Source organism: Dermacentor variabilis, chromosome 2 (assembly GCF_050947875.1).
Source record: "Dermacentor variabilis isolate Ectoservices chromosome 2, ASM5094787v1, whole genome shotgun sequence".
In the NCBI taxonomy this organism is placed as follows: Eukaryota; Metazoa; Arthropoda; class Arachnida; order Ixodida; family Ixodidae; genus Dermacentor; species Dermacentor variabilis.
Genome location: NC_134569.1, coordinates 139,192,442 through 139,217,922, shown reverse-complemented (window position 1 = coordinate 139,217,922; position 25,481 = coordinate 139,192,442). Strand labels below are relative to the sequence as shown.

At 46.8% G+C, this 25,481-nt stretch overlaps 1 protein-coding gene across 1 annotated transcript; it reads left to right on the top strand.

Annotated features, from left to right (window-relative positions):
* Positions 1–394: 394 nt before the first annotated feature.
* On the top strand, positions 395–23,814 carry LOC142572779 (uncharacterized). The gene is made up of 5 exons (XM_075682128.1): positions 395–583; positions 9,675–9,826; positions 13,306–13,373; positions 20,436–20,522; positions 23,546–23,814. Exons 1-5 carry the CDS (start codon positions 464–466, stop codon positions 23,668–23,670), a joined length of 552 nt encoding a protein of 183 aa, XP_075538243.1. The 5' UTR covers positions 395–463; the 3' UTR covers positions 23,671–23,814.
* The last annotated feature ends 1,667 nt before the right edge of the window (positions 23,815–25,481 follow it).

Below are 25,481 nucleotides of genomic sequence, written 5' to 3'. Positions count from 1 at the left end.
GGTTATCTCTCTGAATAAACAAGGTAGAATAGGAATGAACTGTGCCTAATTGTAAAATTGGAAGCAGTTGAAAGGAGAGGAAACGCAGCAAATATTTTCCTACGCAGAACGAATAACTTCCTGGATCGCGTTAGGGATAACAGACAGATAGAAACGCTAGGCCGTCCACTGCATTGTCTGCGTAAAATTATTGTCCGGGCGACAGGCGGCATATATAAATTGGTCAGCTTGAAATTGCCGCGGCAAAGTTTCCGGCTGGTCCGCTAGATCAAAATTATTAGAAAGATAATGAGAAAAAAAGTACAAAATTTTTAATCTACTGTCAGAGCAATACCCTCAAACGCTGGTATGCGTAACCCACAATGAATTTAAGTCGAATCACACGCTTAAAAGGGCCGTATTGATATAAAATGTGGCAGTGTACCGTTCGTGTAACAAACGCGCTGCACCTTGACGAAGCAAAATGCGGCAAGTAGATATCGTTGTCGTAGCGTGCATATGCATCTTTTCGTTCGCATCGCTGCCTGTTTTCGGTGATTCCAATACCGAGGTGCCGCAGGATGGTGTCGCAGATATAATGAAGGCATGTATTATCCCTGTTTCTTTTTCTCTGTAAGCGTTTGCGAAGCTCACGTTGTGAGATACGGTTGTTTGGTTCTTCCCTCCCATTTGCCGTTTGCATGTATATATGTTTCCGTCTGCATATTTATGTGTCCTGCAGAATGATCTTGACGCTTGCCTTTATAAGTGCAGAAACAACTTATAATTCCGACGGATGGTATTGAACTCCGCTGCCACAGCAGCGACGCCCTTTGCTCTAAAGTTAGGTCGTGAATGCTTGATCAAAATGGCTCAATAAAAGGCATTTGTAGATGTACCTCGTGCAATCAAGCGCCTTGAGACGATTTGCGCTTTAGGTGTTTCGTAAAGAAACGGGTTACCTAAGAAACATAGAAGCATGAGCGCGCGGACACCGTCGAGCTGGCGACGAAGTAGAAGGCCTCTAGGAACCTGGCAGACGCTACGGGACGTGACGAAAAAAGCATCTTCAAATGTATGTATATATATATATATATATATATATATATATATATATATATATATATATATATATATATATATATATATATATATATATATATATATATATATATATATATATATATATATAGGCCTCACTATATATATATATATATATATATATATATATATATATATTGTGAGGCCTATTTGTGCAGATTGTCCTCGTAATTCCTACATACGCCTCTTCAACGTCTTTTAGAACGTGGGATGCTTGGGCTCTGTCTTGGGCGACTGCTCTGAAATTAAAGAATCGCATCGGTCGACGTCGCATTACATGCCTTCATTTTAATTTGCAGTTTGCTTACCTTTCTCTTTCTTCTTTCAAGATTTCCGTCCCTCCTCCGTTTAACCGAAGTTTCCTGGCCACTCCCGTTTTGTGGGCACGCGCAATTGTATATGGAGCAAACTTTTCGTCGCCGAAATCCAATGCGCGTCTTTCATCGCGCTGTGGTGCGCCTCTAGAAGGTCAAGAACGTCGTCTGTTTTTTTTTCAGCAGGTTTTAAGTCTCTATACAGCTCACTCTACCACTTCAGGGGCCTACATAATGGCTGAGCGGTGTGTTCAACACTGAACAGTAACAGCACCTCTCTAGTCGTAATTATTGCCATGCAGGCTGACGAAAGCTTCGCGTAAACTAATTCCCGCAGTTAATGCGATTTGAATAACTTGATGAAATACATTTCATATGTGCGCCAACGTACTGCACGAGGCGCATCCTTTTGTACTGGACCGCTATGAATAATATAGTGCTGCACGCGTAACATATGTGTAATAATCTTATACGAAGACATTTGTTTTCTATTTGTGCTAATATCACCCGCCCCAGTAGGTTAGTGGCTATGCCGATGCGCCCGCGGTTGGCAATTAAATTCTGGCCACTGCTGTCGTGTTTAGATAAAGTAGAAATGCAAAAATGCATTTATGGTTAAATAATGGCTAAATTATGGTTAAAGAACGCAAGGTAGTTAAATATTATAGATATTCCGCATCCTCAATGGCCAGCCTGAGACTAATATTCCTGGTTTCGCACGCAAAACTACGGAATGCAATTTTGGGGTTGTCCCGTCATCACGCGTGCATTTGAGAAATGATTTTTTTTTCATTTAGAATCAAAAGCCCGTGATAGGTAAGCATAAAAACAATATTGACAAGGTTCCTTTTCCTATAGGCCTGGGCTCCACTTCTCTCGGGCTGGCGACACTTAACAAACAAATTTGTATAATACCCAGGTTTGTCGACATAATATTGTCGCAGCCTAGTAGAAGACGGGAAAGCCGGCGTAGAGGACGTATGGAAGCACTTTAGCAGAGCAGTCAACGCGACGTCGTTGTCGTCTCTGTTTTTCCACTCGCGCGCTACTTCAGCGTCGTCCTCATCGCCTGGCACATACCCGCAGTGACCATATAGGATGTGGCATTTGCCCCCCCTTTGAAAAAAAAAAGGGCATCGTCCCGATGCACCAACGTCCGAAGGCTGTGCACAGACGGTGCAAAGTTGAGGTCATGAGGAAATGTATGGCTTCATACGAAGCACATGCACAACCTCGGGCAGATGCCGCCGGCGTTTGGAGCAGTTATGGCTGTCGGGGACAACTTCATAATTAACATCGCTGATGCGGCGCAGAACTGTGTACGGGCCGAAGTATCTTCGCAGGAGCTTTTCAGACAGCCCCCGCCGACGAATCGGAGTCCAGACCCACACCTGGTCACCGACGTTGTACGTGACGGGTCTGTGTCGAAGATCGTAGTGTCGGGCATCGTAGTCCTGTTGTGCTTTGATTTGCAAACGCGCAAGCTGCCTGGCTTCCTCTGCGCGTTGCGTAAACTCCTCGGCACCAGTCTCGTCGTCACCGCACTCGTGCGGCAGCATTGCGTCCAACATGGTTGTCACTTCGCGTCCGTAAACAAGGCTGAAAGGCGTCACGCGTGTTGTCTCTTGGCGAGCCGTGTTATATGCAAAGGTAACATATGGTAAAATCTCGTCCCAGTTCTTGTGGTCGACGTCGATGTACATACTCATCATGTCTGCCAGAGTCTTATTCAGACGTTCTGTCAGCCCATTGGTTTGGGGATGGTAAGCCGTGGTCTTGCGGTGAGTGGTACCACTTAGTCGCAACACGGTATCCAGAAGCGCAGCCGTGAACGCAGATCCTCTGTCTGTGATGACCACTGCGGGAGCGCCATGCCTTAGGACGACGGCTTCGACAAAAAATCGCGCTGCTTCGGCTGCTGTTCCACGTTGGATAGCACCTGTTTCGGCGTATCGCGTAAGATAATCCGTGACGACGATTATCCATCTATTTCCGGCAATAGACAGTGGAAACGGACCTAAAAGGTCCATGCCAATTTGTTCGAACGGCGCTTGCGGTATCTGAACAGGATGCAGCAGTCCAGCTGGCTTGCCGGGTAGGGCTTTGCGGCGCTGGCAATCCAGGCATGTCTGTGTGTAACGTTTCACGATCGACGCAAGTCTCGGCCAATAGTACTTGAGCCTAATTCTTGCTAATGTCCGAGTGTAGCCCAAGTGACCAGCGGTCGGCTCGTTGTGACAGGCGTGTAGGACTTCGTCGCGAAGAGATGCGGGAATGACGAGTAGGTAGCTGCTGCCACTAGGTGAAAAGTTCTTTTTATACAGAACGTCGTGGCGCAAGCAGAATGAAGGCAGCCCTCTGGCGAATAACCTCGGCACGCTCCCTGTTCTTCCCTCTAAGTAATCAAAAAGAGGAACCAGTTCTGCGTCCTCGCGTTGGTGGCGTGAAACGGCGACAGTATCTAGCACGCCTAGAAAAGCCGTGTCATCATCGTCGTGCACTGCAGTCTGAACAGGAGACCGAGAAAGGCAGTCGGCATCGGTATGTCCTTTCCCTGATTTGTAGACAACCGTGAAGTCGAACTCTTGGAGACGAAGACTCCAGCGCGCTAGCCGACCAGCTGGATCTTTTAAATTAGTCAGCCAGCAAAGTGCATGATGATCACTGACAACGGTGAAACACCGACCATACAAATATGGCCGAAATTTCAGGACGGCCCACACCAGTGCGAGACATTCTTTTTCTGTCGTGGAGTAGTTTGCCTCCGTTCTTGATAGCGTCCTGCTGGCGTAAGCAATCACTCTTTCGGCGCCGTCCTGCCGCTGTACAAGCACTGCGCCGAGGCCGACATTACTAGCGTCGGTATGAAGAATCGTAGGAGCGTCGTCATCAAAGTGTGCGAGCACGGGAGGCGTCTGCAGGCGTTGCCGTAGGTCGTGAAATGCCCGTTGCTGGTCTTCACCCCAGACGAAGGGGACATCTTCTCTGGTTAGATACGTTAATGGCCATGCGATGCGCGAAAAGCCCGCAATAAAGCGTCGGTAGTAGGCGCAAAGGCCCAGAAAGCGTCGCACAGCCTTTTTATCTGATGGCGTTGGGAAATTAGCAACGGCAGAGGTTTTATCAGGGTCAGGTCGGACACCTTCACGACTGACAACGTGACCGAGAAATTGAAGTTCTTCAAAGCCAAAATGGCACTTTTCAGGTTTCAAAGTTAGACCAGCTGAGCGTATGGCTTCAAAGACCGTCTTTAGTCTCCGTAAGTGTTCCTCGAACGTGGCGGAGAAGACAATCACGTCGTCGAGGTACACCAAACAGGTTTGCCATTTGAGGCCTGAGAGTACCGTGTCCATTAGTCGCTGAAACGTTGCTGGCGCAGAACACAAACCGAAGGGGAGCACCTGAAATTCATAAAGTCCGTCGGGCGTCACAAATGCGGTCTTCTCACGGTCGCGCTCATCAACTTCTATTTGCCAGTAGCCGCTTTTCAAGTCCATCGACGAAAAGTAACGTGCGTTTCGTAGCCTGTCCAGTGAATCGTCGATACGCGGCAGCGGATAAACGTCTTTCTTTGTGATCTGGTTCAGTTTTCGGTAGTCGACGCAGAAGCGCAGGCTACCGTCCTTCTTTTTCACCAACACGACAGGCGATGCCCAAGGACTCTTAGATGGCCGAATAACCCCGTCCTCAAGCATCGTCTTCACTTGCGTTTGTATCGCCTCGCGCTCTTTCGGTGCCACACGATAAGGGTGCTGCCGAAGTGGTCTGGCGTCGGCTTCGGTGACAATACGGTGCTTAGTGAGCGGCGTCTGGCTGACTCGTGACGTAGATGAAAAGCATTTCTTAAACTCATCGATGAGCTCAAGAAGGCTGTTACGTTCGACGGGTGACAAGGTGGGACTGATATCAACCACAGGGGCAGGCATGGCCACGGTGGCCGTCGCGTGCTCCACTGAGAGGCAGTCTTGTATTGAGGTCAATTCGTCGAAGTACGCAACAGCCGTGCCTCTAACAATGTGTCGACGTTCCCTGGCAAAATTCGTCAGTAGGAGGTCAGCACGTCCGTCGTGTACGTTAATTACGGCCCTGGCGATGGAAACACCTTGACTCAGTACCAGTGCGTCGATGTGTTCAGCGACACCAGTCCCGGTGGTCAAGTTGTCGCAGATAACAGGTACGAGGGCACAGCTTCGCGGCGGAAGCGTGACGTCGTCGTCGGCGATACGTAAGCGGGGTCGCTGGTGCTCCGCGGAGTCGACGTCGTCTGAGCTCGTAGAAAATGTGACGACGAGGTCACGGACATTAATCACTGCACCGTACTCTCTCAAGAAATCCATGCCCAATATAAGTTCCTTGCAGCACTCAAAGAGAATGACGAGGGTGGCGACGAAGGTTTCACCGGCGATTACTATCCTGGCTGTGCATTTTCCGATCGGCGTCATCAACTGGCCGCCGGCAGTTCTGATGTTGGGCCCGGTCCACGGCGTCTTCACTTTTCTCAACCTGTCGGCCAGCTTTTGACTTATTATCGAAAAATGCGAACCAGTATCGACGAGAGCGGCCACTTGGTGTCCGTCAATGAAAACGACAAGATCGGCGCTGACGGCATCGGTTACAGGGGGTGCGGTTGGAGACGTCGGAGTTTTAGAGTCGTCGGTCGTCGGTGATGGGGGCTCTTGGAAAGCTAGACGGTTTGCAACCTCACCCCCGGAGGTCGCTGCTTCTAGTTTCCCCGGCGTGGGCTAGGGGACCTGCCCCTAGAGGCGTCAGAAAAATCGCGACGGGTCGGTGGGGTATAACGAGCCGGAGAAGGGGAACGTGATCGAGGCGTCGCTGAACCTTCTGGCCGAAAGTTTGTAGAATTGTCGTCGCAGGTACGTGCAGCATCAAACACAGGGTAATTGCAGTTGGGAAACCTTGGATACCCGGCTGCGCGGTAGCGGCACGCGCGATAAACATGTCCAGCTTCGCCGCAATGAAAGCACAGCGGCCGGTGGTCAGCGGTGCGCCACAAATCAGTCTTTCGAAGCGGGTAGCCCACAGGGGATTCGCCGTAAGACCGAGGCGCAGCAATCGGCTGGCGGCGATACGGCATAGCTGGCGGCGGCTGTGACTGGCGAAAATATGGCGTCGGGGGTGGCGGTGCTGGCTGCGTCGTAGTGGTCGACGGTGTCAGCAGCATCGAAGTCACGGGAGGTGGACGACAGACAGCTTCCGCGTAGGTTAGCCGTCGCGGCACCGCCTGCCGGTCGGAGGACGAAAAGGCCTGTCGAACTTCCTCCCGAACGATATCAGCGACAGAAGCCACCGCTGGTGCCATAGGAGAAATCCCGAGCTGCCGGATCTCCTCTCGCACAATCTCCCGGATGACTTCACGCAGAGACGTGCCGTAGCTCTCAGGTAGAACTGAAGCATTCACCGGTGAGTTCGCGCGATCATATTGGCGGTACCGTTGCTTTAGTGCCCGTTCTATAGCGGTAGCCTCCTTGGTGAATTCGACCACTGTCGTCGGTGGATTCCTCACGAGTCCGGCAAACAGTTCCTCCTTTACTCCGCGCAAGAGATAGCGTAACTTCTTTTCTTCGGCCATCTCAGGGTCTGCTCTGCGGAAAAGGCGAGTCATATCTTCTGCATACATGGCTACGCTCTCGTTTGGTTTTTGAATACGGGATTCTAGTAGGCGCTGCGCAGTGTCTCTTCTGTCGGTACTAGTGAACGTGTCTAGCAGCTGGGTGCGGAAGGCATCCCATGTGGTCAAACTTCGCTCCCGGTTCACAAACCACGTCCGCGCGCTGTCTTGAAGCGCGAAGTAGACATTAGACAGCTTTTGCTGGGAGCCCCAGTCATTATAACTGGCGACACGCTCAAATTGGTCAAGCCAATCTTGGACATCTTCAAAAGCGTCGCCATGGAAGCTTTCTGGTATCTTAGGATTCTGCAGCGTCACCTGCGATGGAGTTGCAGTAGCCATGGCGGAAGTAGGTAGGCGCGTTCCAGCGGGGTCCAGCAAAGGGTTGAACTCGGGCGTCAGGCCTAGCAGGCGGCGACTGTACCGGTGAACAGGAGTTTCGACGAACGAAGGTGATTCCGTTTTCGAGGTATGGCTCCGCGAAGGGGTGCCGAGCATGAGGCAATCCTACCCCGCACCTCCACCAGTGTCGCAGCCTAGTAGAAGACGGGAAAGCCGGCGTAGAGGACGTATGGAAGCACTTTAGCAGAGCAGTCAACGCGACGTCGTTGTCGTCTCTGTTTTTCCACTCGCGCGCTACTTCAGCGTCGTCCTCATCGCCTGGCACATACCCGCAGTCACCATATAGGATGTGGCAATATGTTCATTTAAAGGGTGTCACATGTATATTGTGCCAAATACCTTGTGCGAAGATTTCGACACTGGATGGTCATATGTAAGCATTTCAGAATTTCAAAAAAAAAAATCTCTTTTCAGATAACACAATTCTAGTCCATAATCTGGATTGCCCAGAGAGGCGCACTTGAATTGCACGAGAAATGTAAGGACATAAACATCTACATAAAATAAACGCAAAGTAACTTATTAATTAATCACGCCGCATATGCTCTTTACGCACATATGTAGTCAATGCACATATAGCAATTTGCGATTTGTAGGCGGCGAGTTTTCAAGGTGTTTTCTCTTGGAATTATTTACCAGAATGACCTGAATTTGGAGATATGCGCCAGCAAACTCGCTATAAAGACTCAGTATTGTTCCACAACCTTCCTAATAAATCGCCTTTTAATGCACTGAGACAGAAAAACAACTGGAACAGCCGTGCGTTTCCACCGACACCTCAGGAAATATCTCCAGAATTTTTCAATATTTCTTGACGGCTTTCTCAATATCTATCAACGCAGGAGATTTAGTGTGCTTTTTGAACGGGGCCAGTTCCGGAGGTCGTCTAATCAAAAACCTAAATGTACCGATTCTAGTACCACTGCATGACAAACGTTCTCGCAAGGACTCTGCAGCCATAACATCGCACAAATGAAAACGAAATTCGTCTAGGCAGGGCCGCAAGTCTTCGGTCGAGCAACCGGTGTGGTAGAGGCCAGGAATGGGCAAAGAGGAGGAAGAGAGCAATGTAGCCCACAGAGGCACGAAATAAATAACAAGCTGCAGCAGATGCAAAGGCCGGGTCTATTACGCAATGTTCTCAACCCTTCTGTTATCTGTGAAATTGATTTAAATAATGCCACTTGAGGAATATTTATAAAACAAGACGCCATAATAGTAATACTGTGTGCGATTATGTGTTGCAAGAGTACCATTGAGCGAGTGTGCAGTATGGGCCAGTATAATTGTGAAACACAGATACCCTGTTAAGTGATTTGATAACATGAACACAGATTGGGTGTGACGCCATAAAATGATAATAGGTACTCTCCCATACAAAAGGAGTCTAACATAAATATAAGAAATTTAGTAATAGCCAAGTATCCTTTGCAAATCATACGCGTTCCAATTAGAAATTTACATGGGTAAGAGATGAATATGAGCCCACATGAAATGTGTCTGCTTTAGGTTGTGATTTAGTGGTTATTACGTAGAACTGGCTTGGAACTGCCTAGCACTTGTCTGTAGCACAAATAAACTATTCTATCCCACTCGACGCACCAAGACGCGCGCCCTTGGGTCCGAATAACATTTTTCTTTTCAAATAAAATACATGTCTGTGTTTGTAAAGACCACAAGCGTCACTTACGCTCGTCTTCATGCCTGACTTTGCCTGTACTACGTCATTTGACTCATTGCGACGCTAAAATATGCACACCAGTGGCGAAGGCAGTCGGTGAAAGTGGAAAACAAGGTATATCTGAGAAATTTTACTTCCTTATATTGTCCTAGTTCACCCTAGCGAAACTGTCCTGACTATGACTGGCCGTAATTCACTTCCCTGTCATGTGTGAAGTTGAAGTGTAGAGATGATGGTTATTCGTCTTATTATTTTATTGACCAAAATGAAGATTTATTCTGCGCAAGCGTACCTACTCAATATACAAAGATAAGTTTCTGTTCCTGTACTGAAGTGAATAAGACGTCTGTAGTTGGATATTTTACATCATCGTTTCGCAGTTCCTAGAAGAAACAAAGGATTAAGCGTGGAAGGGAGATCCTCAGTTTCTCGAATCATAACCTATAGGATACTTGTTGTCCCTAACTACTCGGCACACTGTTTTGAAGATATGATCGTCTGATGGTTTCCATTTCGCCCCTCATATATTTATCTGCCATCATTTCAATGCGACTGTACCTTTTTACAGGTTTTTGAAAAGCACCCCTACGGCGTCGCCATACTCGACACTGACAACGATGGGGATCTCGATTGTCTGACAGCCGTCAGAACAAAATTTGATAAGGATGGACCAAGTGCTGACTACGTCTGGCTTCTTAAGGGCTTGAACGGCCATGTGAAGTGAGTTATGAGCATTTATACATAAAAAACTGAGTGATCGCTGGAGCAGACAATTGACAGAAGCGCCAATCCTAAAATTGTCAATACCTTACCACGAGTACTCTGCAATACACCTTGAGCTGCTTACTGACCACAATGCTGCAAATTCTAGGTATGTAAAATTCCCGGAAAAAATTATATCGAATAACAAGGTCATTTGACCTAAGTTACGTGAACTCGTAGAGATTCAAATGTACGCAAAGTGGGCAAGCAATCGGAATCACTGGATAGTTTCCTGCGGTTTTTAACCGGAATAGCTAACAAGTCAAGAATATAATAATGAAAATATTGCGTTATGCTGAATAGGGGTTGCTAATACTGAGCGTTTTTGAACCTTGTCGATTTCCACAGCAATATTCAGATAACTGATGGAATTGCTGTTAAAGTTGCCCCTAGATTGCTTCAAGAAAAAATTCTGCGGCCAAATTCACAAAGCTTTTCGTTCGTAGGTGCTCTTTGCCATTGACCAGCTGCCTTCAATAGTCCCATGTCCCGCTTTAAGATTGGCTGATTATTTATTTATCTTATGAGTAATTTTATTGTAACAGCGTTTTTTTCTTGTGAATACCGGTCATGGTTAGCATATTCGTAGATCGTTTGTCCCAAAGCACCAAGGATATCTGGCTCAATACCGGAAAGAAGGAACCCTTCAACGACGAACTTTTCTTACTGATAAATAGAGCATGAGTGAAACACTAATACGATGCTGCTTAGGGTACTAGTACCAAGCTTTTCATGGACCACTATCTCAGAATAGTAAGGCTCGTCGATTGTCCAGTGTAGTCCACACGCCAGCGCGGACCGGTCAATTAGTCCGCCATGTCAAGCGTGCTGTTCTGCTGAAATGCACTATGTTCATAGCAACCTTCGCCCTAACTGGACCAACGCAGAGAACGTAGTGGTGGATGGACATATGGTATGCGCACTCCTTAGAATTCGGTGCAGGAGCACACTGAGCCGTATAAATGTGTTTTATCGACCATCATGGTGTGCATCATTGCAGATGTCGCTATTCCCTCGCTGTATTTCCGATGCGCTACTCTCGTTATTCCTGTAATCATCGCGGAGATAGCACTCTCGTTAACGCCAATGCTGGAGTCCGGTACGAGGTAGATCCTGTCGTACATAAGCTCTCGTGCCTCTGGCACGCACCCATGGGCACTGCTTACAACAGTCGTGGCACCGCATCCAATTGTAGAAGTGGTCGCGTCTCTCTAGCGTAATCTTGCCCCTGACGCAGGCACTCCCCTGCGCAGACGCTAATTGTGGCTACAAACGAGCGTACAAATATCAGTAAAACTAACTAGATTCTTACAGTCTCGTGCATCACAGTTGTGGTTATCATCAACACTTCACAGTTTGACCGGCTAGCTTTCAGTAATGATCATCAAATACAGCACCATGTGCCTCAAGACACAAAGCATCATGGCACTTTCAAAACTGCGTTGCATATTATTCAATGACAATCAAATAGCGCAACATTTACACGTTCAGTCTAGTGTTACCGAAGGGGATTAAAAAATGACACGTTTCAGCTCGCCTATCAGGGCACCATTTTCCAAAACTATTGCTAAGCAAAATTTTAAGCGAATAAATATCAAAATATCAATTTTGTGGCATTAATACTATAGAAACATTTATTTAGTGAATTAGATTTAGAGGAAATTAGTTATTTAACAATCATATTGGCATGTATAAGATCAATTATAATGCCTGGCACAATTGATATGAATCTTCGTACAAATACTTTGAGAGTGCATTGGTTCGAATTGAGTATACTAATCAAACCTTGATGAAATGTCGAATACATTATTTCTTAGATAATTTAATATCGCTTGCAGTATCCCATGCCTGTAGCCGTTGCCCAGTAACATTATGTGATCCTTCCTCCACCTTGAGTACTTCCACAAAACTGATTTCCTACATTCAATGTCCCTGTGCTTGATTTCATGAATTTGCCTTTCCGTAGCTATCTGCTAACCTCAAGGCTAGCTAAGATGCTGTGATGTTATTGGGTGCCGGATCACTCCAGAAAAAGGGAGAAGCAGCACCCGGAAGCACAAATACACATCAGACTTGTATCGACGCACATAGCACATAGAAAATCGCACATACACGCGACAGTTCCCCAAAATACCTCATAAACGACATGCAGCTATATCTCTGTATCGGCCACCTATGGCCTACAGTTCAGGCGGAAGCACGTGTCGCCGTGTCGGCGACCTCGTGGAACCGATGTCGGCCAGCGGGGTCGGACAGCAGTTTCGGCCAGCAGGGTCGGGCTGCCATGTCGGACAGCAGGGTCGGACAACAGGGTCGGACCGCCTCGCGGGGCTCAGGTGGTCTTGCGTAACAGTCTATATACGGGAGCCTCCGCGTATCCGGTTTCCCTGCGGCGAGGTTTGCGCATGGGAGCCCACGGCCGCAGTCACCGGGTCACGTCCACAGCTAGCGAGGTAACCCTGTGGCCGCTCATCCAAGCGCTCGATCACCCCGGTTCAGGACCGCCAGCCCTCCTGGACCAGTTACCCAGTGGAAGAGTGGGGCGACGTAGCCTCTCAGCGGCCGACAGCGTTGACTCGGGTGTGGCGTAGGGACGTGGGCGTCACAGTTCCTATGGGCCGGACGCCCATCGAACTAGCTCTTTGCCGCTGGATACCGAATCTCGCGAACTGCTCACGCCACGGGGCTACGGGCCACACTCTCTCGCGCCACTCTTTTTGAGGCGCCACTGTCGACGTTCTAAATCGGTGTCGATGATAATGATGACCCTCTCGCGGGCATTTTCAAAAAGTCGCTGTCCTCTTCGCCACCGCACGACTCACTGTCTTCCTATGGCTTACGCTTCGCACTCACGCGTACCACATATTATCGGAGATGCTAGAACCACCGCGCCGGAAAGGCGTTGATTTCATTTTAAAATCCAGGGCTGGGACTAATTTTCGTTGAAATGCCGGTCTTTCTTTCAGAAAACCGTATTTGTTTTCTTTGTCGGTTCTTGCTACAGTCTGGGTGGAAGAGAATCTTTCCCTTTCACATTATTATGAAACATGTTTCTTTTTTCTTGTTGTTATGGTACAATACTTTACTGTGGAGAGCACAATATAACGAAATGCGCAGATAAACTGTTCCTTCCAACCAAAGGACTCTCCGGCATATATTGTGAGAATAGGCGCACTACGGTCAAAGGTGGCAGCATTTCTAAATAATAAATAATTTATGTGTAGAATGAAAACTTTGGCAGACCTAACCATACTTTTACAACCGGAAATGACTTATAAAAGCTTTTGATGAATTAGTTGAAACGACCAAATGTTGTGTCAACCACAGATGTCATTCACAGGCTTTGGATTGCGAAAGCCCCAAGTAATCGTTCTTGCTTCTTTTTTAATTTTTCCTAATAATTTCTGAAGTGTTAACATTTTCTAACGTCATTTCAGAACAAACATCACCGTGCACTTTGAGAAAGGAGACGCGCCCGACAAGGCATTCGTTACTATCGATGACGGTAACTATAAAATACCTCACTCCAATGCGTGTAGAAGTAATAGCATTGCACACGAAACATATTGTCCTTCAGTGTGACTTGTTGTTAGGGGTCCCCATAAGAAAGTTGTTAATCGCATTTTGTTTGCACGCTTGACCAGCGCGTTGCACATCTTTGTCAGTTTGCTGTTCACCGCGTGGCGTTAGTGGGCTCGTGTCGAATGCTTTTGAGTGGGCGTGTACATGTATAAATGCTGGCCTCAGTATCGGCTCGGGTTTCTTCCCCGCGCCGATTGTTGACGGTGGCTGTCCACTGTACCAACACACTAGTTTCCTGGATGGGTACAAGTTCCTCCTCATAAAGCTTGCTACAAGGACCCTGGACTGCTGTTGCTTTACAAGCGCTATCACATTACCCGTGGCAATAGTGGGTACTGGAACGCCGCTGTTATGTGCATTATTTTGTCACTTTATACCTCCAGTTAACATTATCTAATGCGGGAGGACTCAATGAAAAGTTACGGCCTGAGCAGGGGCGCATAAGCCGAAAAGCAAGCGCATGAAGTTAGTGGTGCCTATAGAAAGGAACTTGTATTTAGGTGATGAATGTATATAAATGTAACCCTTGCTTAGACACATACGTGAAATTGAAATAAAAATTGGCATAAATCAATATCATGAAGATCAAATAGTAACATACTCTTCTGGAAAATATTACGAGGGATAACTTAGCGTGTACTCCAGTTTCAAATTATCATAACATATCACGGAAGCTACCCAGCGGCCTGCGTTTATGGAAAATGAAAAAAACCAATCCGTAAGCTATATAAGAACATTGAGCACTCACGTAGCACGATTTATAGGCTGCCTAAGTCAGTGCGTATTAGTAAATTGTATAATTTTCAACAACTATGTTTGTTGAGGTCATTGGATATCTCCAGCTTCTGTCACATGAAAAAGAAATGGCTTTTATATTAAATGCGAACAAACGCTAAAACAGCAGATGGCATAATCTAATTATTTCGTTTCAAGTGGCCTTTTTCATCAAAACCATTTGAAAGTTGCGAGTCGTACAGCCCCGATGCCAAACACACATTGCATCAGATTAATTGCTTTAGAATTAAGAGACTAGCAAATGTTGGAACATAGTCATTTATGACTATATGGTGGCGCATGTTTAACAAGGAGTATTATTACAGAGCTAAATTATTACTCTGCCAGCGAACAGGAGCGGGATGAAGCACCGATGCGGATGTGCCATTGCTGTGTGATATCTATAATAAAGCTTAGTTACACGGTGCAGAAAAGATGCAGAACTGCACCTGTTGCACGAGAACAAAAAGCATATTTCATGGAGCGCATTGGAATCTAAGCCTAAGTGCAGAAGGTGTGCCCAAATTTTGGCCTAGTAAACCACACAGGGTCACCTAATAACAGTTCACACTACATTATGTCCGCGTTTTCAATCGCGGGTATGCGTAACATGCATACATCCAATTATGATAGGGCAGTTATGCCTAACAAGTAGCTTGACACGACGCCTCGACATACTAAGTTAGATTTGTGGCACTCAGACTTCGAAGAATGTATTTTTGTCGACTTTTATGTATGCCAAATATTTCAAGTGATTACAATTCCTACAATAATAACGCCAAGACAACTGTTCATGATAAAGATTACGTTATATGAGTAAGAGGAACACATTGTATAGCAGGCGCCTACAAGTTAAAAGCAATGGCATATATTCTTCTGGTTCTAAGAAAAGTCACAAATCCTTGTACAAGAATAACAATCCTCATGCCAAAAATAAATCAAAAGCACGTAATAATGTACTCATAAACGAAGCAATGCCGTAACAAATGAAGTCAAGGCCCTGTGGAAGGATAGTCTCTTCTGACCTTATATTGCAAGCATCGTGTACGGGTTAAAAACGTGCATATTGATTCTGGTAGCTGTATTTCTGTGAATGTGCTCTTCACGCATTTAATATTTGGCTTGACTTCTGTAATTCGTAAATTATGAGAATATTGGTATTCATTCTGAGTGAGACGGTACACTAAGTGGAATCAGAATCATAGTGAACGAAGCGCAAGACCGGAAATAGCAATATATTGTTACAATGGGGTTCGCTTATTTAAATATAAATTCATGAAAAGGGGCCGCGCCGACACCCAGCCACTGCAAAGGCAAGCGCACTTCGTTCTCCTCTTCCTCCGTTATTCCTGCAGCTTTAGCGCAACACTCCTCCCTTCACGGACGAAGCCCGCTGGGCGAGTAACTGTTAGGTTCACTCGGAGTCACGGGGATGACAGTGTTTCAGGCGGGCGACGTAAACAAGCTGCGTCTTCTTAGACTGGTAGCCATTATAAACGAGACGATCAATTGAAAAGGTCACATAACTTAGGCGATTGGTGACGACGAAAGGCCCGGTGTAACGAGCAAGAAACTTCTGGCACAGGCCGCGCTTGCGAAGTGCTGTCGAATGTCATACTATGTCCCCTTTGTCGTACGACACATTCTTATGGCGAGAATCATAGCTGATCTTGTAGCGGTCCTGGGATGCCAACGTATGGAGCTGAACTATGCGGCGTGCTTCCTCAGTGCGGCAGAGAGTCAGGGCAATATAGGGGAGTCAGGAGAGTAAGGGAAGTTCTGTTAATGCGCTCGACGAGACCATTTGTCTGAGGGTGATACGGGGTCGCGTGGCGAAACTGGCAAGCATAGAGATGCAACAGCTCTTCAACTACGTCATCCACGAACTGGCGACCACGATCGCTGATAATAGCACGAGGGGGTCCATGACGCAATATAACGGAGGACAGGAGGAAGCTCTAAACATCAAGAGCCATGGCTGTTGCCATCGCTGCGGTTTCAGCATAGCGCGTCAGATGGTTGACGCCGACTATAATACAACGGTTGTCGTTTGTTGAGCGCGGGAATGGACCGAGAAGGTCCACTCTAACCATTTCGAAAGAAGATGATGGCGGCACCACAGGGTGAAGGAGTCCGACCAGACCAGTATTAGGGCGCTTGAATCGCTGGCACTTTTTATAACATGCCACATACTTTTCTATATGCCGTCGCATACTAGTCCAGTATAATCGGCCCTGAATAGGGTGGTAGGTTCTGGTGAAAGTTAGGTGCCCAGCGGTCGAGTCGTTGGGCATAGCACGGAGCACGTGAGTTCTCAAATTCATAAAGGCCACTAAGAGGAGGCGGTCGCTATCGGCTGCATAATTCTTCTTGTAGAGCAGGTCATCTTGGGTGACACAGCCATTTTTACCTGTTGGTTGAGCAGCTGAGGCAAAGCAGGCATCCAGGCGGCGGTTGTCACGCTGCTCTTCCCGCAAAGTGGCCAGATCGGGAAAAGGAATGTCGTCGATGGCGGCCAGAAACTCATGGAAATTGTCGGCATTCGCATGCATTTGTTGGTAGAGGGAGCCTCTAAAGACAGTCGGCGTCCGCATGATGTCGGCCAGTCTTGTAACGAACTGCAAAGTCAAATTCCTGCAAACGTAGCGCTAATCGAGTAAGGCGGCAAGATGGGTTGTGGAGACTAAACAGCCAACATAGTGAATGGTGATGAGTAACAATCGTGAAACTGCGCCTGTAGAGATATGGGCGGAACTTCTGGACTGCATAGACGGCAGTGAGACAGTCTCGCTCAGTGACGGTGCAATACTATTTGGCCTTGCTCAACGAACAGCTGGTATAGGCAATGGCATGTTCGGCGTCACCAAAACGCTGGACGAGGACGGCACCGACGCCGATTCCACTCGCGTCGGTAAGCAATTCTGTTTTGGCAGAGGGGTCAAAATGGTGAAGTGTGACTCCGGAAGAGAGCAGGAACTTCCGTTGACGAAACAAGGAATCGTAATCGGCTGTCAAGTGAAAGGGTTATCCTTGCGCAGCAATGAAGTCAGAGGGTAGGCAGTATCGGCAAAGTTGGACACAAAACGTCGGAAGTCCGAGCAAAGACCCACGAAGCTGCTCAGCTCGCGTTGTGACTGCGATTGTTTAAAGCCACTAACGGCAGCGACCTTCTGTGGGTCTGGTCGCACCCCCTGCTTGCCCACTAGATGTCCAAGTGCTAGCGCCACTCGTTGATCAAAGTGAAATTTCTTGGAGTTGAGGGTAAGGGCAGCTTGTTCAAGGCACGTCAGAACAGCGTCCAGTCAATGATTGTGCTCTGCAAAAGTGCGGCCAAAAATGGCGACGTCGTCTAGATAACACAAACAAACCTCCCATTTCAGGACTCGCAGTACCGTGTCCATGAGCCTTTCAAATGTTACAGGCGCGTTGCACAAACCAAACGGCATGACGTTGAATTCGAACAAGCCATCTCGAGCCACAAAAGCGGTTTTCTCTTTGTTTCCTCAATGCACGGATATCTGCCAGTTGCCCGCTCGGAGGTCGACAGATGAAAAGTAGGATGCGGAATGAAGGCAGTCAATAACGTCTTCAATCCGGTGAAGTGATACACATCCTTTTTCGTCACAGAATTGAGACGACGGTAGTCGACAGAAAACCTCCAGGACGCATCTTTCTTCTTCACAAGGATGACCGGTGCAGCCGAAGGGCTAGAGGAATCTTGGATGACGCCCTTGGCTAGCATTTCGTCGACCTGTTGAGCGATGATCTTGCGCTCTGACGCGGACACGCGGTAAGGCTTCTGCCTGATGGGACGCGCAGATGCCGTGTCGGTCCTGTGGCGAGCCCGCGTAGTTAGAACGCGAATTTTGTTAGCGTTCTGCGCAAAATCAAATAATGGGGCATGCTTGCTAAGGACACTGACCAGGGCGTTACGCTTTTCTTAAGACGGTAACTTGTTGATCTTTTTTTAAAACGGCGACGAGTCTTTAGGGACACCGTGGTCAGCCCGATGCTCTCGGGATTTGTGTGACGTGCCATCAGGTAAGTCTATGCAGAGACTGGTCACCACTTCAAGAGGCAAGACTCATATCGCTGGGTAGCACAACAAACTGGGAGGCTAAATTTGCCACCCACAGTGTAGTTGTTCCACAGGCCATAGAGGGGACACATAGAGGTACGAGCAGAATTTTCTCCACAACCATCGAAGGCACAGGCTCAACAATTGCATCAAATACATTGGCGTTGGCACTGCAAGCAGCAAGTCGAACTCTGGATAAGGAACGTGCCGGTAAGCCATAATTTTTACCGATGCGAGAGCGGATGAACAGGTAGCAGGTTGGTCGGCAAGAGGAGACAGGAAAAGCTCGCCAGTAGCGCAGTCAACAGTGGTACCGCACTGTTGTAGTAAATCGAGGTAGAATTACGTTGTGAGTGGATTGAGCAAGCAATGCGAATTCGGCTGATACACGTTGTCGGAGAAAGACACGTTCGCGGTGCACACTCTAACATGTCGGAGCAACTCTCCACTCACAGCACGACTGGCGGAGGCATATGGGCGTCTAGTTGATGATGACTGGCGACCTCACCTCCATCGGTCACGCCGCCTAGTTTCCCGGTGCTAGTGACGTCAGACGTCGTCGTGGAGATGTAAACCCGCGCTGGCGTGAAGGCGGTAGTGTCAAGCTCCGCACAGAAGCTGGTGAGTCGCTACGGTAATTCTCCTTGTGGTTTGTCGTGCTATCGCGGTCAGGAGGCCAACGTGACCAGTCGCTGGCCTCCTGACGGTTCGCGGTCGCTTATGGGACGGTGGTGACATGCGATGGCGATGCGGACAAAATCTGGCGACATGACCGCGAATACCGCATTGGAAGCAGCTGGGCGCTCACGGGACGCACTGAAATTGTCAGTAGCAGGATAACTGGCCACGGCCGTTCCACTCTTGAGAAACTGAAGGTGGTCTGGGTGAGTAACCGTCGTGGAACTGATAACTGGGATGCGCGTTCATAGTAGGGTTTCGAGCTCTTGAACGAGGAACAAAGTTGTAGGTGTCTGCGGGGCAGCGTTGATTGATGTCTCATGGTAGTCGCAGTGAGAAAAGGCATCTCGAGCCCGCGGAGTTGACAGGGAAGTCGCCTCACGTCGGTCTGCTATTCGCGCACCACTTGTCGAATAACTGACGCATGATCGGAAGGAGCTGCGACCGCGTCGACACTGGCGACGTTAGTTACGTTGGCCAGGCGGCCGAACTTCGGTGTGATACGCCGAGCTTTCAAGGCTTCAAACGTACGGCAGTGCTGAATGTCGTCACTTACGGAGTCCAGACTGTGTTTTTCGATGAGGAACTGGTACACGCCCTCGGCGATCCCTTTTAAAAGACCAACATTCTCCTCACCTGTCATCTGAGGATCCAGGGCCATGCACAACTTCAGCACTTTCTCGATGTACATCGAGCAGGTTTTGCCGGGAACTGGTGCTCACTGCATTAGGGTTTATTCTGCACGCTTTTTTTTAGCTGCCGGATCTCCGAAGCGGTTCGTGATTTCGTCTACCAACTTTTCCCACGTCGTCGTGCTTTATTCGTCGTTTTAAAGCCACGCAGACGCGGTTCCGTTGAGGAAGGAGGCAACGTTGTTAAGCTGGGCGGTGGCATTCCAGCCATTGAACCGACTTGCGCCTTGGTAAAAGCTGAGACATCCGTCCACGTCTTCCCCGGCTTTTTCCAGCGAAGGTTCGTGGTTCGATGTAGAGCTGCTATGGGTAGCTGGAAGAAGGTGGCGAGTTGTCGCCGTCGGAAGCCATCTGTGGTTGCACACCGGCAATTCAGCAACTTGAGCGAAGCTCCACGGATTGCGCTTCGGCGAGCAGTTCGTCATCGTTCCTCGGGGGCGCCATTGTTTTACCCCGCATCTCCAACAAAACTGTTACGATGGGGTGCGTTTAATTAAAGATGAATTGATGAAAAGGGGCCGCGCCGACACCGAGCCACTGCAAAGACAAGCGCTTTTCGTTCTCCTTTTCCGCCGTTCTTCCTGTAGCTTTAGCGTTACAATATTATTAAGAGCTGTCTCTTTTCCTTTCTTTTGCTAGATTATGGATTAAGAATTTTGATCTTACATATTTTTCGCGGAAGCTACGTTTGCTGTAATGTTGTCACTCATGCCGTGTAAAAAAGGACGTGCTATGTGGCTAAATTTCTTCCATAATTTTACAGATGACGGTCCGCAGCAGGAAGCACGAGCCATCTATGCCGACTTCCAGACCTGCGCCGTGATGGAGATTCCATATAACGGAAATCCACGTAAGGAACTTGTATGTCATAGTCGACAAGTAATGACCGACGTAGGGACTGTGTCTTTTAAATTCCGAACGTTTGAGGCTGCGATGCTAATACGTGTAAATAGCATAGACGCAGCCCCTGCAAACTTCTCTTAAGCACTGGAATGGTTCTCTTAGAAGTGCATTTGCGTGGGGCCTTACATATGACCTCATGCTTTTAGAAAACGCCTGACAATTTGTTTTCCCTGCTGTTGTTTTCGTTTTCTTGCGCCTCCACTGTTTACTTGACCTTCAATGCTGCCACGTAATGTCGACATCGCAAATGCTATCGTCGCCTTATTGGTACTCGCCAAGATGGAGAGCGACATCATGCCTTGTTGCTCGCCGTCACTTGCATCGCTTAATACGGAGGCCGTCTTCACACAAATCAAGACACTGAGGCTACAACACTTGCTGACAAACTTTCCCTGTCTATTTCCTTAGACAGGGCAGTGGGAACGTACACTGACGTCTACTGGTGGGCTGAACATCAGCCTGATGAGCTATCACTGTTAGTTATTTTCTCATTCTCTGTACTTCTTTTGTCGTGTGCGCAGTAGCTACGCATTGCTAAGTAGTACACCGCAAAGAGAAACGCTGTTCTTACGGTATATTTACTATCAGAAAGGTGACTAAAGTTCAGTCCATATGGAGCTCCTATATTGTTACTTCATACATTATTATGTTCCATGCGCTGTATGCTAAGGAACTCGCAATGTTTAGCCTAACAGCCAGCTATGTTGTGTCATTATTGGAGAGGTGTAATTAGGTCTACAAGAATATGCAAAAAAATGGACCATGGCGATATTTGTCCACGTCAACCAAGCTACAGAAATTTCCATCTTTGTTTGCTTCATTAAAGATACCTAAAGCGTGTTTCGCGGAAACCTCACCATATGAAAAAAGAAAACCTGCTGTCTACTCTGGCTACCACCTAAAGATGAGTCAGGCTCAAATGAAAGATAAATAAAGGCTTTATATAAAAACTGCAGTATCTATTCTAGCAACCTTTTGCGTGACCTTTATTCTTGGAAGTAATATATGGAACATCTAAAGATCTTAAGCCAACGTGATGAGCAATAGCTCTAGTTCATTATGTTTATATAAAGCTGCATTAATTCCTCTTCAAAAGGCATGGATGCAACTGTCCGGGCCACTCGTACCTCGCTATATTTCATTGCCGTCCGTTTATTATGTTGAACAGAAAGAACGAGATAGTGAACAGATATGTTGGGATTCTAGGTTTGCACACCAAAACAAATATGCGCATTTGCCGGTGAGACGAAGTGGAGTCCAACCTGAGCCAGCAAACATGCGTAGTAGCCCCTTTATGTTAATAATTCACCAATGTAGGAGGCCGTTCGTCAAAACAAGGCACCTCGATAGACAGACCATTACAGTCGTGCACTTCTATTTTTCACCTCTTCAATTTTTTTCTTGAATACTCAAATAAAGGCAATGTCGTCGCCGTTGCTCATTCTATCTTCTATACAGGTGCACAATATTAACATGTTAAATATCGTAACTATGCTAATTATTCAACTAAAAGCTTTGATTTCTTGGGGATGTAATGGCCGCCTCATCGAGTAATTTGGATTGCGCGCTAGAACTGTGATATCTACCGCAGGCCATTTTTAAAATTTTTGTGCAGCTAAAGAAGAAACACGCTATAAATACAAGCATCTGTAGGGTGTCCCAAGTAACTTGAGCCAAGATTTTAAAAATGAAAGGCTCGTCGGAAGAGAATTGAATCGAGCGTATACTATTCGCAGTGGCCTATAGTAACTCAGGTAATTTTTTGTTTTCCCCGTAACTCCCTAATTACTCATTAATTACCTAACTTCCTAATTATTGGTTGAAGACCCCAAGTACGATAAGCAGATCTGTAGAGCACCTTCAGAAACCACCGATAGAGTTATGTACTGTACGATACGTCTCACGTAGTCCTTTTTTCCGGGTTACAAAAAAAGCCCGTGAAAATACGAAAAAAGCTACGTGACGGAGCTGTTGCGCAGTGGTATCGTGGTGCTCTCAAGCTCTCAATCTAATGTAGGTATCTTGGGAAAAAATCTCACTGAAATTGGTGACTAAGACGACTATATCATTACGCCAAGTTTCATTTACTTGTTACAATTAGTTAGTTCACAGTGAAGTTGTAAATACTACAGAATTTCCGTCTGTTGTCAATACAATTAAGGCCGTCTACGGAGGGAGTATGTTTACAGAAAACGGCTGTAACTCTTGTTTTATTGAAACTATTGGACGGCAAATTATATAACAGTTAGCCGCTAAGACGATTCTAACATGACGTCCAGTTTTATTTATTCTTCCTTATGACGGTAGTTCACAGTGATGTTGTAAATATTGCGCAATTCCAGCCTGCTATGTGGCGGTACTTTCACACGTCGCTACTTCCAAAAAGCGTAAGGCTAAGTCAGTCCACAATCAAAAAATGTATTCATTGTGTGTGTCATTCAATAATAATAATAATAATAATAATAATAATAATAATAATAATAATAATAATAATAATAATAATAATAATAATAATAATAATAATAATAATAATAATAATAATAATAATAATAATAATAATAATAATAATAATAATAATAATAATAATATTATTATTATTATTATTATTATTATTATTATTATTATTATTATTATTATTATTATTATTATTATTATTGTACCTACTTATACATAGATGCGTCTATTAAGCTTGAACACACCACAGCTTCGCTGCTCGTCCTTGGGAGAGTGGAAGGGCTGAAGAATTTTTGGGTTCTCGTGCAGATCAATTGTCTCACTAAGACTACCTAAAGTAACTACTCACGGTATGCATCCTTTAGATATCTTTTTGCTGTTCATATGTGGTAAGCTGTAAGATAAAGGCGAAAACGAAAGAATGCCGCGTGTAAGCTGTACTGATCCTCTACGACAATACAGTGGCTTTCCATTTTAACGCTAACCACGCTGACTGGCAATCTCTCTTTTTTTCAGAGTGCATGCTATGGACAACGGACGAAGTCAAAGACAATGTTCCAGATAAATGTACCGAGCAATTCCGAAAGAACTGCGACGTAGAAGTTGTGGCCTACGATAAGGAGTCTTGCAGTCAAGTGTAATGGAACGGAGAGAGAGAAATGACAGCTGTTTCAGGGTGCTACCTAGTGCTTGTGTACAGGCCGCCGAAAATAATATGCTGGAAAACTCTCTGCAGAAGATGCTTGTCATTTTATGTCGATATTAAACATTTTAACGCCACGCTACCTTTCTTTCTTTTCTAGTTTTTCCGATTATCGCTAATGCGGGCTGCTGCCTTGCACGATCGATAACGAGGAGGAGGAGTAGATTTTATTGGAGAGAAAGGAGGAGAGGTCGGCCTGGAGAGCGTGTCTCTAGCCTGCTACTCCTCACTGGCGAAAGGGGAAGTGGGAAATACAGGGAAAGGTAGGTGCAGGTGATTATGTTATGGTATAGGGAGATACTATATACACGTTGTCCAATATGCGGATGCGCACTGGAGACGCAATACACGTAAGAGTAATGTTGTCCTTACAAAAAGTAATCTTGTCACAAAAAGTTATTGCGCTAACACATTTTGCACTGACGGCACGTCTCACAGCTTCTAGAGGCGATCGTCTAAACCAGTCTCACTTAAAAAGTTCAAAAGTGATCTTATGGCACGTTGTGCACAGTGAACACTCCTCCACGCGCCCAAAAGCTTTTTTCTGAAAAGGGGCGAGAGTCCAAGCTGTCAACTGTAGATTTGAGTGTTCTTCGTTCGGCCGCATATTGAGGGCAGACGCAAAGTACGTGAGCTATTGTCTCGAGAGTGTGAAAGACGCTACATTCAGGGTACCGTGTATGTACAATCTTGTGAAGGTATCGGTTGGTGTATGCCACACCCAGCCGTAATCGATGAATGAGTGTTTCCTGGCTTCTCCGCAACCGAAGTGGAAGCCGGAATTCTAATCCAGCGTCAAGTCTATGGAGGCGCTCTTGTCGATGTTCGGGGTTGTCCCAATGTCGCGCCGTAGAAGTTTTAAGGGAGGTACGGAGCAAGGCGTTAATTTCATACTGGGAAAATGAATTTTTATAATAGTTTCGTCAGTGTGCGCCTTTTTTGCTGCTGCGTCAGCCTGCTCGTTTCTAGCTATTCCACAATGGACAGGAATATACTGCAGAACGATGGTATGCCCGGAATGAGACGCCTCAGCAAGCAGAGACATGATGTCATAAACCAGAGGACTATATGCGGTTCTGTCACTCATATAATTGCTGATGAGTTGCAGTGCTGGTTTTGAGTCACAGAACACTGTCCACTTCTCGAAACTCTGTTGCAGTATGCAGTGAACTGCTTCTCGAACTCCGGTCAACTCAGCTGCTGTAGACGATGTCCTGTGTCCTATCTTGAACCGTTGTGCAATCCCCATTCCTGGCACCGTGTAGGCCGCCGCGGAAGAGGTCTGTGTCACAGAACCATCTGTAAAAACATGTTCGTAATATCCATACATGTAAGCAATGTATGATAGCGCGAAATGCTTGAGCCCAGCAAGCGGCACCTTTGACTTCTTCGTTATTCCAGGGATTGAGAGTCTCACCGTTGGCTTTGCCATCGTCCAGAGTGGAACTTCGGGTCTGTCATACGGTTTGAAGTCCGACGGCAATAAGTCTTGCTGCGACAACACGGCTTCTGAGTAGGCGGACACAGGCCGTACGCTTGTGACGTTCGTGAGTGGATGATTCCTGTGTCTAGTCAGTAGCCTTAGACACACTCGCAATGGCTCATGTTGCAGATAAACTCGAGCTGGGCACGCACGTGCCTCGGCAATAGTGCCCCAAGTAGACGCACATCGTGGTAGTCCTAGGCAAATTCTCAGTGCGCGAGCCTAAGCACTTTCAAGTGTGCGCACAGCAGTTGTATTAACCCGAG

Excerpts from the sequence above, each read along its gene's own strand:
- LOC142572779 (XM_075682128.1), top strand. The coding sequence starts at position 464 with ATGCGGCAAGTAGATATCGTTGTCGTAGCGTGCATATGCATCTTTTCG. Across the intron at positions 9,827-13,305 it reads GGCTTGAACGGCCATGTGAA|AACAAACATCACCGTGCACT; the intron begins GTGAGTTATGAG and ends ACGTCATTTCAG. Across the intron at positions 20,523-23,545 it reads TCCATATAACGGAAATCCAC|AGTGCATGCTATGGACAACG; the intron begins GTAAGGAACTTG and ends TCTTTTTTTCAG.